Source organism: Garra rufa, chromosome 19, assembly GCF_049309525.1.
Source record: "Garra rufa chromosome 19, GarRuf1.0, whole genome shotgun sequence".
In the NCBI taxonomy this organism is placed as follows: Eukaryota; Metazoa; Chordata; class Actinopteri; order Cypriniformes; family Cyprinidae; genus Garra; species Garra rufa.
Genome location: NC_133379.1, coordinates 24025212 through 24038766, shown reverse-complemented (window position 1 = coordinate 24038766; position 13555 = coordinate 24025212). Strand labels below are relative to the sequence as shown.

General features: G+C 34.6%; 1 protein-coding gene across 2 annotated transcripts in view; it reads left to right on the top strand.

Annotated features, from left to right (window-relative positions):
* The window catches only part of capn5b (calpain 5b), a 38365-nt gene extending 25355 nt beyond the window's left edge, over positions 1-13010 (top strand). For both annotated transcript variants that reach the window (XM_073824871.1, XM_073824870.1), the window contains 7 exons: positions 2731-2808; positions 6215-6410; positions 6521-6643; positions 6798-6994; positions 9068-9189; positions 12530-12666; positions 12828-13010. In XM_073824871.1, the coding sequence (XP_073680972.1) occupies positions 2731-2808; positions 6215-6410; positions 6521-6643; positions 6798-6994; positions 9068-9189; positions 12530-12666; positions 12828-13010 (1036 nt within the window). The remainder of the gene's footprint in view (positions 1-2730; positions 2809-6214; positions 6411-6520; positions 6644-6797; positions 6995-9067; positions 9190-12529; positions 12667-12827) is intronic.
* The last annotated feature ends 545 nt before the right edge of the window (positions 13011-13555 follow it).

The following is a 13555-nucleotide window of genomic DNA, read 5'->3' as shown; positions in this document are numbered from 1 at the left end:
TGCAACCATTTTACATCATCAAAACAATGGTGCCCCCATAGTTCAAAATATGTATGAAATGTGGATTTTTTAAAACTAATGTAAATCTTTATTGGTTTTTCTACTACTTGCCATCCTGGAAGGATCTAAGCATGCAGACCCTTGTCATGATGCTGCAGACACTGAAGGAGTTTCTCAGCACGGATTTCACTCAATATTCGGGGGCGTTTAGACTCTTTGTGAGGAAAAATCTATAGTACGGCATTTGGTTTAAGCCTACACTTATATCCTTCGCCACCTACAATATAAGTTCTTACAGTAGCTGTGGTCATCATATCAGTATTTTATTTTCAGAGTTGTGTTGCTGTAAAAATAGCAACAGGTAGAGCCAGAAGCTGAACAAGTGCAACCATTTTATGTAATTGTAATATTGGCACCCCCCATAATCCAAAATATATATAAAACAATGTGGATTTTTTTTTATAACGTAAATCTTTCATGGGTTTTCTACTACATATTTCAGTAAGAGACATCATTTATGTTATATTAAGCCATACAAGTCTTAATACCCAGTGTTCCCTTTACATTTTGAAACTGGCGGAGATGGCAATTTGGAATAAAGCCAGATTTTTTCTGTATAGGCATAGTAACGCCATAGATTGTCAGACATTTAGAATCGGATACACAATTATTCAGATTTAGATTGAAAGTGTTACAAGTCAGACTCAAACCCAAATTTCCCAGATGAGCACCAAAACTCTATTTCAAAACACTTGCTATATGACGTGGCATTGTAATCAGATACCATTTGCACTCCTTCCCAACACTCAATTTGTTATAATCTCTACAAAAACAGAGTGAAAGCACAGACAGAAATGATTTGTCCTTTTGCCTTCCTGCAGTGTACAGTCGTGGCCAAAAGTTTTGAGAATTACATAAATATTGGAAATTGGAAAAGTTGCTGCTTAAGTTTTTATAATAGCAATTTGCATATACTCCAGAATGTTATGAAGAGTAATCAGATGAATTGCATAGTCCTTCTTTGCCATGAAAATTAACTTAATCCCGAAAAAAACTTTCCACTGCATTGTTAAGAAGGCTTCAGGGCGTCCAAGAAAGTCCAGCAAGCGCCAGGATCATCTCCTAAAGAGGATTCAGCTGCGGGATCGGAGTGCCACCAGTGCAGAGCTTGCTCAGGAATGGCAGCAGGCAGGTGTGAGCGCATCTGCACGCACAGTGAGGCCAATACTTTTGGAAGATGGCCTGGTGTCAAGAAGGGCAGCAAAGAAGCCACTTCTCTCAAAAAAAAAACATCAGGGACAGATTGATCTTCTGCTTCTGGACTGCTGAGGACTGGGGCAAAGTCATATTCTCCGATGAAGCCTCTTTCCGATTGTTTGGGGCATCTGGAGAAAGGCTTGTCCGGAGAAGAAAAGGTGAGCGCTACCATCAGTCCTGTGTCATGCCAACAGTAAAGCATCCTGAGACCATTCATGTGTGGGGTTGCTTCTCATCCAAGGGAGTGGGCTCACTCACAATTTTGCCCAAAAACACAGCCATGAATAAAGAATGGTACCAAAACACCCTCCAACAGCAACTTCTTCCAACAATCCAACAACAGTTTGGTGAAGAACAATGCATTTTCCAGCATGATGGAGCACCGTGCCATAAGGCAAAAGTGATAACTAAGTGGCTCGGGGACCAAAACGTTGACATTTTGGGTCCATGGCCTGGAAACTCCCCAGATCTTAAAACTTGTGGTCAATCCTCAAGAGGCGGGTGGACAAACAAAAACCCACTAATTCTGACAAACTCCAAGAAGTGATTATGAAAGAATGGGTTGCTATCAGTCAGGATTTGGCCCAGAAGTTGATTGAGAGCATGCCCAGTCGAATTGCAGAGGTCCTGAAAAAGAAGGGCCAACACTGCAAATACTGACTTTTTGCATAAATGTCATGTAATTGTCGATAAAAGCCTTTGAAACGTATGTAGTGCTTGTAATTATATTTCAGTACATCACAGAAACAACTGAAACAAAGATCTAAAAGCAGTTGAGAAGCAAACTTTGTGAAAACTAATATTTGTGTCATTCTCAAAACTTTTGGCCACGACTGTAGTGCTATACATCCTCAAAGACTAGAGAAAACCATTTCTCTCCTTCCTCTTGAGATGATTTCAGTATAAATAACACATAGCCGAAGTGTCTATTCTTATCGCTGGCTGGTGTGAAATTGAGATATCAAGCCAGGCAGGCTGGTATAAAATAGGAAGCTGCTGTGATTGAAACGCAGAGGTCTGGGGGTGTTTAGACATCCACCTCCTTTCATTTAAATAACTGTGCTCTTGTTTGATGACACCTACCCTAAATATCCACCTCTGCAGGAAACAACGTAATATTAAAATGGGGCTGTGTAATTGCAGAGGAAAATCTTGACAATCCTTCTCATCAGTCTTTGTTCAAGTGCTACAACAGACAGGGTTATATTGGCCTCTGAATTATTTACCGGCCAGCCAGTAGACTGTTATTGGGCTGAAAGCAATCTTTCTTCATATTTCTGCTTGGTGAATTATTTATTCAGGGCTTGATTAGAAACATCATACTTGGAGAAGTGCTCTGTTTCTTTCACAAAATTCTAGGAAATCTTAGTTGATAGTTATGGATTCAGGCTGTTGTCAGTGAGCATACTCATGTGTGAATGTTTATTTCTCTCAGTCTGATGTACGATGAATAATCACTGCTCTGTTTTGTAGCTCAGAAGAGTGGAAGAAAGTGAGCAAGAGTGAGAGAGAGAAACTGGGCGTCACTGTTCAGGATGATGGAGAGTTTTGGTGAGGCTCACTCTAATCTTATCTTCTAATCTAGATCAGTCTAGATCATAGTGTCTAATCAGAGGGGTTTCAAAAGTCTGACGCCACTAGTGAAAATGCTTCTGTTTTGTATTTATATTAGGGGTGTAAAGGTTCATGGGGATGTATTGAACCGTTTCGGTGCGGCCTGTTCAGTTCGGTCCACTTGCGTACCGTTTCGGTATATTTTTTTCATTAAATAATATAAATTTATTATTAGCGTGATATTAAGCGCAGCGGAACAATGTTCCTAGGCGAGTTTCCGCACGGACGCTATTGAGTGACGCACAGTAGAGCTGCACGAGTAGCCGTGAGAAATGGCATCATGGCAACAGCGAAAGAGAAGCCAGAGCTTGAAGACCCTCCCACCTCACTACGGTCTCCTGTTTGGGAACACTTTATTTAAAATATCACCCAAATGTGTCGCTTTTATTTATTTTATGCAAGAATTCTATTGTGTATTGGCAGCTTTTCAAAATAAAGATTTTGTAAGTTCTTTTTTTTTTTGTACCGAAAATTAACCGAACCGAGCTCTCCAAGACACTGTACCGAACCGAATACGATTTTAGCGTACCGTTACACCCCTAATTTATATATATATATTTTCATTATAATTTATATAGTAGCACTATGCAATAACTAATCTAAACTGGTTAAAGCACTAGGTATCATGAACTAATAATAAACAACAATTTCTACACAGTTTATTAATCTAGATATTATATTATGTAGTGCTGTCAAAATTTGCGTGTTAACACAAGAGATTAATTTTTCCAGTTTAACAGCATTAACAAAATTTGACGCATAGGTGGGACTAGGGTTCAGCAACAGCAGCTTTTAAAGTAATAGCAGCCAAATAAGCCAATTACCCAGCTTCTGTGGTGTCTATTAATCAAAAAACAAAAGAAAAAAATGGAAACCAATAGCTTTTGTAGCTTTAAGGGTTCATCTATATTTAATTTAGTATTTACTGTTTGATAACACAGGTAAATAATTAAAGATTGTTTAATTGTGAAGATTGTTTAAGTTCATAAATGTTAAAATTGATAGCTCTCAATTATACTGTAATTTTGTATTGCAATAGTCAATGGTTAAATACTAGGAAAACGAGAACAAAATGGCAGTTTTGTTCCTAAATACTAGGAACAAAATAACAGCTTGGGTTATTTGGCAACCCAGCACTAAATATTGGACAGAACACATGCTGGGTTATTTTGACTCAGCTGGTTGAGTGAAATGTTTTTACCCAGCATGCTGGGTTGTTTTATTTAAGGCAGTTTTTGTTTAAAAATTATTTTATTGCTGGCTTAAAAGGTCTGGAAATTAAAAATCACACTCAGAATTTTAGAAGTAACAGCAATAATCATCATTTATTATTAAGCAAGAACACCCATGGACAAAAATATAAGACAAATTGAATTTATTTGGGTGAATACAGCACAGTTTACAATATTACATACATTTAAACTAGTTTAACAAGCATTTTAGAAATAAAAAATGTAACATTTAAAAGTAGCATTTTAATTTAAATGTATTGAATTAAATGTGTGTTGGCAAAATCTAAGCCGGTGATGAGCTGCTGTTTCACTCGTAGCTGAAAGATGCTGTGACTGACTCCATAACCTGCCCATAAACAGTACTGAGATTGGAGAACTTATTGTAACATAAAATTAAATTAAATTCAGTAATATAACGAATAAAATCAGTTTGTGTTATGCAGGGCAAAAGGCGTTTCCATCATGCGAAATGAACGACCTCGTTCTTGTATGTTGCGTTGCATAAAATAATATAATTTTCAGCACAGTAAAGACTTATAAATGAATTAAAATGCATTCAAAACTTCATTTCGCTGTAGAAGTGCACCAAATAAGAGGCGCTGAGAACTGTTCTCTCCTGTAGAGTATGCAAAAATCCTGCGCTCTGACTGTAACTCAGCTGGGTTGTTTCATCTAAAACAGCTTAGAAACTACCCAGAAGCTTAGTTACAGAACAACTACCCAGCACCTGGGTGAAAAATATTAAAAATAACCCAATAAAATGACCCAACAAGCTGAAACCAGCATTTGATTTTAAAAAAAATAACTCAGCATTTTTAAGAGTGCAGAAAAACTACTCAGCATCTGAGTAAAAATATTAAAAACAACCCAATAAAATGACCCAACAGGCAAAAATTGGGGTTAAAACAATAACCCCAGATCATAATAGAAATCAGCAATATTACTATTAGTGATACTTTCAGTCATAAAACAATGAACGAATTTTAAAAAAATAGACTGTCTTTATGTTGTTTCTACATCAATTTGAAGATTGAATGTGAAATTATTGCAATATAAATGCATATTTAAAAACTTTAATGGTAGGTGGGATTAATTTAATTTCAAATTATTATTTTTTTTAATGTGCTATTAATTAGTTAATTTTATTTAATCGATTTGACAGCACTTTTTTAATATTATTATATTATATTATATTATATTAAATAGTGCATTTAATTTGCACTGTGAATAAATCTAAATCATTAATCTAAAATCTACATAAGATGGAATAAAAATAAACAACCTTTTACATTTATTAATCTAAGTTAAGTTAATTAGTTTAGTTTGACAGGCGATCTGACCAATCAAATCTGCCATTTTGTCCAACAAACAAAGCAGACTAAAGAGTAGAATAATGTCAGTGGACTTAAACTTGAAGATGGTGTAACTTGAAGTTGAACGTGTATTGACGTCTTTCCGGGCTTGAAACAAGATACCTTCTGATGTTCATTCAAGTTTATTTCGTGCTATAACTAGTAAAGAGAAAGAGATGATCGCTTCACGTGCCGCTTGAACTGAGGCGCTGCAATGATCTGTCACGACACATTAAAGAGCTACAAAACGGTATGTATTATTTGAATTTCTTTTACAAAATGACAATTTTAGAGCGAAGACTTTTTTTTGGTTTCATACCAAAAGTTACCTGTTCTGTCTTGTCTGTCGATTAGTAAGTTAGTATTAGTATGTGGAAATTTACATTAACCTATATTAATCCAGTAAATATTGTGATAACAATAATAAAAAATACTTCTTATTGTTAGTTCATGATATCTAATACATTGACTAATTTTAACAAATTTAACCATTTTATACCTTACCTTTATGTGTAAAATTGTTAAAAGTTGAGTAAGAAGTAGATCGACTTAAAAAAGAAAAAACATGAATTTGAGAAGATCTTAGTGTTTCTTTTTACCCGATTTTGCTTTAAAACTTAGTTTATTTCTGTTTAAATCCGATTTTATCTTAGAATCTCATATTTCATACTGTTGTACCCCACTGCATCTGATAAACACCTCAGTTCTCCATTTATCATAAACTTCTGTTCCCCCACTGGCTGTAAACTGCTTCACCAGGATGAACTTTGAGGATTTCTGTCATTACTTCACCGACCTGATCCTGTGTCGACTGATAAACACATCTTACTTGAGCATTCATAAGACCTGGGAGGAGGAGGTGATGAGAGGCTCCTGGATCCACCGAGACGACCCGCTCCGCAACCGCGCCGGAGGCTGCATTAACCATAAAACCACATTTCTGCAAAACCCACAGGTCAGTGTGCCAGTGAACATCAGCCTTTTTAAAATGTTACTCTTGTCCTGAAGGCATTTGATGCTCTGGGCCTTCATTGGAGTGAGTTCAGTGCATGTTTCCGCCCACAGTATGTTTTTGATGTGAGGAAAGTGGAAGACGAGGTGCTGATCTGCCTGCAGCAAAAGGAACGCAGAGCTACTCCCAAGGAGGGAAAAGGCGAGAACCTGGCAATTGGATTTGACATCCATAGGGTACAGAAGTACATTATTTAATTCCAACAAAATACAAACCTTCACATCTGCCTTCTAAGTATAGTATAAGAGACTAAAACCAATAATAGAAGAATAAAAAATGTAAGTATGGGTTCCTGTCAGTCAATGTTCCTGTCTTCTTTTCTACCACCAGGTGGAGTTAAATAGGAAATACAGAATGCACTCGGCACAGCAGAAGGTCGCAGGGTCGATCTACATCAACTCACGCTGCGTCTTTTTGAGGAAAGAGCTAAAGGAGGGGCGTTACGTCATCATCCCCACGACCTTTGACCCAGGTCAACAAGGAGAGTTCCTGCTCAGAGTCTTCACTGATGTGCCTTCAGACTGCAAGTAAAAGAATGAACCAACCTAGTTGCTTATTAGCATGCATATTACTAGCATATTGGCTGTTTATTAATGCACATTACAATGCGTTATTCTGCATGACTATATTCTAGATCCCTTAACCCTTCTCATACATAGTTTATTGATGGAAAACCTCCTAGTTATTAGTGAATGTGTTTCATAATCTAAATTGTGTTTATTAATTCAGTTTTAATTTTAGCTCAAGTTTAAGTAATTGTGTTATTTTGTAATTTTTAACGTTTTTATTTCTATTGTTAATTTCTATTAATTACCTTACATACAGTTGAGGTCAAAAGTTTACATAAACCTTGCATAATCTGCAAAATGTTAATTATTTTACCAAAATGAGAGGGACCATACAAAATGCATGCTATTTTTCTTTAGTACTGACCTGAATAAGATATTTCACCAAAAAAAAAAAGACATTTTAATGTAGTCCACAAGTGAAAATAATAGTTTAATTTATAAAAATTACCCCGTTCAAAAAGTTTACATACACTTGGTTCTTAATACTGTGTTGTTACCTGAATGATCCACAGCAGGATTTTTTTTTTTTTTTTTTTTGGTTTGGTGATAGTTGTTCATGAGTCCCTTGTTTGTCCTGAACAGTTAAACTGCCAGATGTTTTTGAGAAAAGTCCTTTAGGTCATACAAATTCTTTAGTTTTTCAGCATTTTTGTGTATTTAAACCGTTTCCAGCAATTACTGTATGATTTTGAGATCCATCTTTTCACACTGAGGGCAACTGAGGGACTCAAATGCAACTATTACAGAAGGGTCAAATGCTCACTGATGCTCCAGAATGAAAAACAATGCATTAAGAGCCAAGGGATGAAAACTTTTTGCATTTGAAAATCAGGGTAAAAAAAGCACAGCTTTGGATCATTCAGGTAACAACAAAGTATTAAGAACCAAGTGTATGTAAAATTTAGAACAGGGTCATTCTTATAAATTTAACTATAATTTTCTCTTGTAGACTATATATAAACTCTTTTCTGTGAAGTATCTTATTCAGGTCAGTACTAAGTAAAATAACATGCTTTTTGTATGATCCCTTTTATTTTGGTAGATTCTGCAAGGTGTATGTAAACTTTTGACCTTAACTGCACTTTTTTGTCACTGTTATGTTCAGTTTAGCTTTAGTTTTGTTTTCATGGACTTTTATTATGTTTCTGTCTGCCTATGTTCCAGTTTGCACATCACATATCAGTTGTCATGTTTTTTTCATTTAGTTTTTGTAATTGGATTTCTTGTATTGTTTGTGCTCTTCATACTGCCACTAACCTCTGTCGATTGCCTGAGTTTACGTTTGCTTTAATAAAGACACTTCTGTTTCAATCTTCTTCATCATCGTTGGATTAAATCGTAACAATTATAGTATTTATTAATGATTTGAATTAGATTAATATCATTTTCATTTTCATTTTAGTCCTAGTTTAAGTAATTTTGTTATTTAGTCATTTTTATTAGTTTTTATTTCTATTTTTAATTTCTATGAATTGCCTTATATATTATGATATTATGTATTAACGATTTGAATTAGCTTTTTCCCATTTTTTATTTTCATTTTAGTTTAAGCTTAAGTAAATGTGTTATTTGGTCAAATCTCTTCATTTTTGTACATTTCTATTTAGCTTCATATTAATTTCTGTTCAAGTTTTGTTTTATTTTTTAAGTTTAAGCATATAATTTTTTTCTACTAAAATTTGTATTTGTATTTTATTTTATTTTAATACTTTACTGTAATGTAATGGCTAAAAAAACTATTTGCCAATTATATTTTTAAATATATTCAAATAGAAACAAGTTATTTTAAATTGCAGTATTTCACAAAATGACTGTGTTTGTTGTATTTTTGATAAAATAAATGCATCTTTGGTGAGCATAAGATACTTTTTTCAAAAACATAAGAAAATCTTACCATCCCCAAACTTTATTATACCATGTAATTTTGCTTTTCAAATATCTTGTTAAAAGTTGTTTGATTTTTTTTCTTTTTAGGTTTAAGTTTTTTTAACGGTAATCTGGCTGATATCATTTCTGTTTGTGTTTCCTTAGAGAATTAACTCTGGACGAGCCTCCACAGACATGCTGGACTGGGTTGTGTGGTTACCCTCAGCTGGTCACCCAGGTGCATGTGTTAAGTGCCGAAGGCCTGCAGGGCCAAGATGCCAATGGAGGTATGTCTAGTATTTCTATATACGTTACAGATATATAACAGTGTGGGTTTAGACAGATAAAAATCAATAGCTGAAGATCAACACTATTAATCTACATTGATAAAAAAAATCCATTTATGTTTTTTCCTTTAAAAATGTTGTTGCTATTGGGTGTGATCAAACTAATAACAATGTGCATAGTTTATTTCTCACCGTAAGCCCTGAAATCAGTGAGAAATGAGAAATCATTGAGTGCAGTAAATGATTTTTGGATGAATTATAAACCATTACAGATTCAGACACTTATGCTGTTTAATAAGTCTAGAGCTTTTACATCTAGAAATCTCTTTTGACCACACACAGAACTACACTGCTTGATCTCCTACAAGACACGCTCTGACTTCTGCACAGGAGGTATTGACTTTTAGCAGCCACTGGCATCTAAATGTATCTCCCTCCCTTTATAGAAATGTGAGCTTGTGACTAGATTAATTTTGAAATGTGTCAAAATCTGCCACACTGTATCTTGTTTATTTGTAGCATAGAATAGTAAAAGTAATTTACTTTGTGCTCCAATGTCTTCAGTTCTCTAGTGTCAGTTTGTGCCTTTGTCTTTTGTTTAGGTGGTTCTACATTTGCATTTATGTTCTTAGTGACACTTTCTTATCAAAGTGAATTTTTGATAGACCGAACAAATTACAAATAACAAAACATGCAACAAGATGAAATCCATATCAATTATGTAATTTATTGTAGTTATGACAGTGAGATATTAATTACAAGCGGAGTGAATGTGAAGTTTTTTTTGTTTGTTTTTTAGCAGATAAAAAAGCTGTTGGTTTGATATCAGTTGAGTTCAGTTTGGTTGTTCAGAGAAAAGAGTTTTTTCTTTTCCTGAGTTGTTACCTAGATACAATGGTAAACAGGTGGTAATCACAGTGATGATGTAAACATGCAGTAATGATGGGAGAACTGAGTGAAACTAATCTTATCTCCCCTTTGACTGTTTGCAATGCATTTGCATTGTATTTTTTTCTTCATGGCGCACTACAAAAAACATATTTTTGTCATTAATTGTCCGTAGAATAAAACTAATGTATTCTAAAATTGTTTTTAAAAAATATACACTTCTGCTCAAAAGTTTGTAATCTATAAGATTTCTAATGTTTTTTTTTTTTAAAGAAGTCTTTTCTGCTCATTAAGGCTGCGTTTATTTAATAAAAAAAGAAAAAACTATAATATTGTGAAATATTATTGCAATTTAAAAAAGTGTTTTTTCTATTTTAATTAGGGGTGGGCATAGATTAATTTTTTTAATCTAGATTAATCTAGATTAAATCTTGGAATTAATCTAGATTAATCTAGATTAAAATGGCTAATTTGAATTCTGGTTAATTTGCATTCAGAATATGTGTGCTACCCAAATAATGACTAAACATGTTACACCGTACTTTTATTTTGACAGGTTGCCGTGAAGTTTCTGTGTATACAGTATGACACGATGCGAGTTTTCTCAAATGAAACGGTAAAAGTGACACTCACAGCAGTTTTGGAGATTGAGTTTATCTGTTCATGTGAGATGCAAATGCCAAAAATTACCGGGAGCGTCACGTGTGTTTCAGTATGCGTGTAGTAAAAGCGCGTCTCCACCATTCATAGTATGAATTTCATACATACAGCTAGGCAAACGGAACATACTGGATTCATATTAAAACGGTCTTTTTGCATTTCAGTTTTCACAGACACTAGTCCATATCGCGATTTGAATTAAGTGACAGACCATATTTGATTTATGAATCCAAAAAACGACGAATTTACGTGGCATTTCGCGCTATAGTAGATTCGGTTTTTATGAATGGAGGACGACGTGATCCCGTCTGTGTTTTGGCAGAGGAGACGTAAACGCGCGACCATATTCTATAGTCTTTGGTATACATCCGCGTTAAACTATCAAGGTGAAAGTCATCATAGTTTGCGTAGTTTAGACCCAGCTCCCAACCCAATTTTGAGAATAGATTAACGGCGATATTTTTTTTATCGCCCGATAAAAGTCTCACGTTAACGCAGCACGTTAACGCCGATAACGGCCCACCACTAATTTTAATATACTTTAAAATATTATTTATTTCTGTTCTGTGCTGGATTTTCAGCATCATTACTCTAGTCTTTAGTGTCACATGATCCTTCAGGAATCATTCTAATGCCGATTTTTTTCAATGTTGGGAACAGTTGTGCTGCTTAATATTTTTTTGGAAGCTGCGATACTTTTTTCAGGATTCTTTGATGAATAAAAAGTAAAAAATAACAGCATTTATTTAAATTAGAAATCTGTTGCAACAAGTTACACTACCGTATTTTTTTCTTCCTTTGTTTTTTGAAAGAAATTAATACTTTTATTCCGCAAAAATGTGTAAAATTGATCAAAAGTGATTAGCAAAGATTTCTATTTTGAATAAAGGCTGTCGTTTTTAACTTTTTATTCATCAAAGAATTCTGAAAAAGTATCAAGGTTCCAAAAAAAAATATTAAGCAGCGCAGCTGTTTCCAACATTCATAATAAATCAGTATATGATAATGATTTCTGAAGGATCATGTGACACTAAAGACTGGAGTAACGGCTGATGAATATTCAGCTTTGCATCACAGAAATAAATTATATTTTAAAGTATATTAAAATAGAAAACTGTTATTTTAAATTGCAATAATATTTCATAATATCACTTTTTTGTGTGTTTTTGATCAAATAAATGAAACTTTAATAAGCATAAGAGACTTATGCTAACATTAAAATCTTACTGATCCCAAACGTTTAAATGGCAGAGTATATCAAATAAAAATATTAGCATAAACATAAATCTTCAGAAGATTTTAGTTAGCTGTTTTTTTTTTTTTAGTTCAAATTTATCAAAGAAAAAACTTTCCACCAAAAATATAAGCACCACAACTGGTTTCAGCATTGATTATAATAATAAAACAAAAGTTTCGCAAGCACCAGTACAGGATATTAGTTAATAGTTTATGAAAGATCATACACTGAAGACTGGAGTAATGGCTGGTGAAATTTCAACTTTGCCATAACTTTGCCTTATTTTCTTTTTAAAATATATTCAAATGCAAAACAGCTATTTTAAATTGTAATAATGTTTAACAATATTACTGTCTCTATAGTGTTTTTAATTAAAAAGTAATGCAGCCTCGGTGAACATAAGAATAAGGAATAACAGTCTTATTTCATGCAATTTTTTTTATGTAACAAAATTACTGATCACAAAAATATTTTTGCAGTGTGTCATTGGTAGATGTAGCAAATTCATGCTTCAAATGCCATCATATAAAGTGACTCGTGTCTTCTTTTCTTTAGCCTCTGACCCATATGTGATCATCACCTGTGAGGGCGAGAAGGTTCGCTCCCCTGTGCACAAAGACACACGCTGCCCTAATTTTGACGTTAAAGGAATATTCTACCGCAAAAAGCCAAAAGAAGGCATTCACATCGAGGTGAGTTGGAAGTATGTAATTACATCTCTTCCTCCTTCATTCCTTTTCACAAACTGCTACAAACCTCCTCTGTACACCGCTCTGTTCCTCTCACCTTATTTCTGCTTTTCTTCTCTTATTTTTCCCGCTTATCCCTTCTGACTCCTCCATGACGAACTCAGATCTACAATAAGAATGTGATTGTTGACACCTTCCTGGGTCAGGTGACCCTCTTTACTGACCCTAACGACCGCCAAGAGCAGCACACAGTCTACCTTAAAGACAAGGGTAGTCGCCAAGATAACAACCTTCCAGGCACGCTGACTGTACGTGTGATCACCTGCACCAATTTAACCAACATCTGATCGGAAACTAAACGCAGCCTCATGCATCCCGCCATGTCACTCTCTCTGCTTGGGTTCCTCATTCACCCACAATGCCTTTAGCCCTCATAATTTTCTACCGTTTTTAGTTCTGTAACTATTTACTCACCCTCATGTCGTTCCAAACCATTTGCTGTTATTTTTCAGTTCATCCATAAAGCTCTTAAAGGGATAGCACACCCAAAAATGAACATTCTGTCATTAATTACTCACCCTCAAGTCGTTCCAAACCTGTAAGACCTTTGTTCATCTTTAAAAAAGAAGATATTTTTGATAAATTCCGAGAGCTTTCTGACCCTGAATAGACAGCAACACAACTGACACATTCAAGGCCTAGAAAGGTAGTAAGGACATTGTTAAAATAGTTGAGAATACCAACGAGAATACTTTTTGTGTTTTCTTTGCGTTGCTGTGTATGCAGGGTCAGAAAGCTCTCGGATTTCATCAAAAATATCTTAATTTGTGTTCTGAAGATTAACGAAGGTCTTACAGGTTTGGAACAACATGAGGGTGAGTAATTAATGACA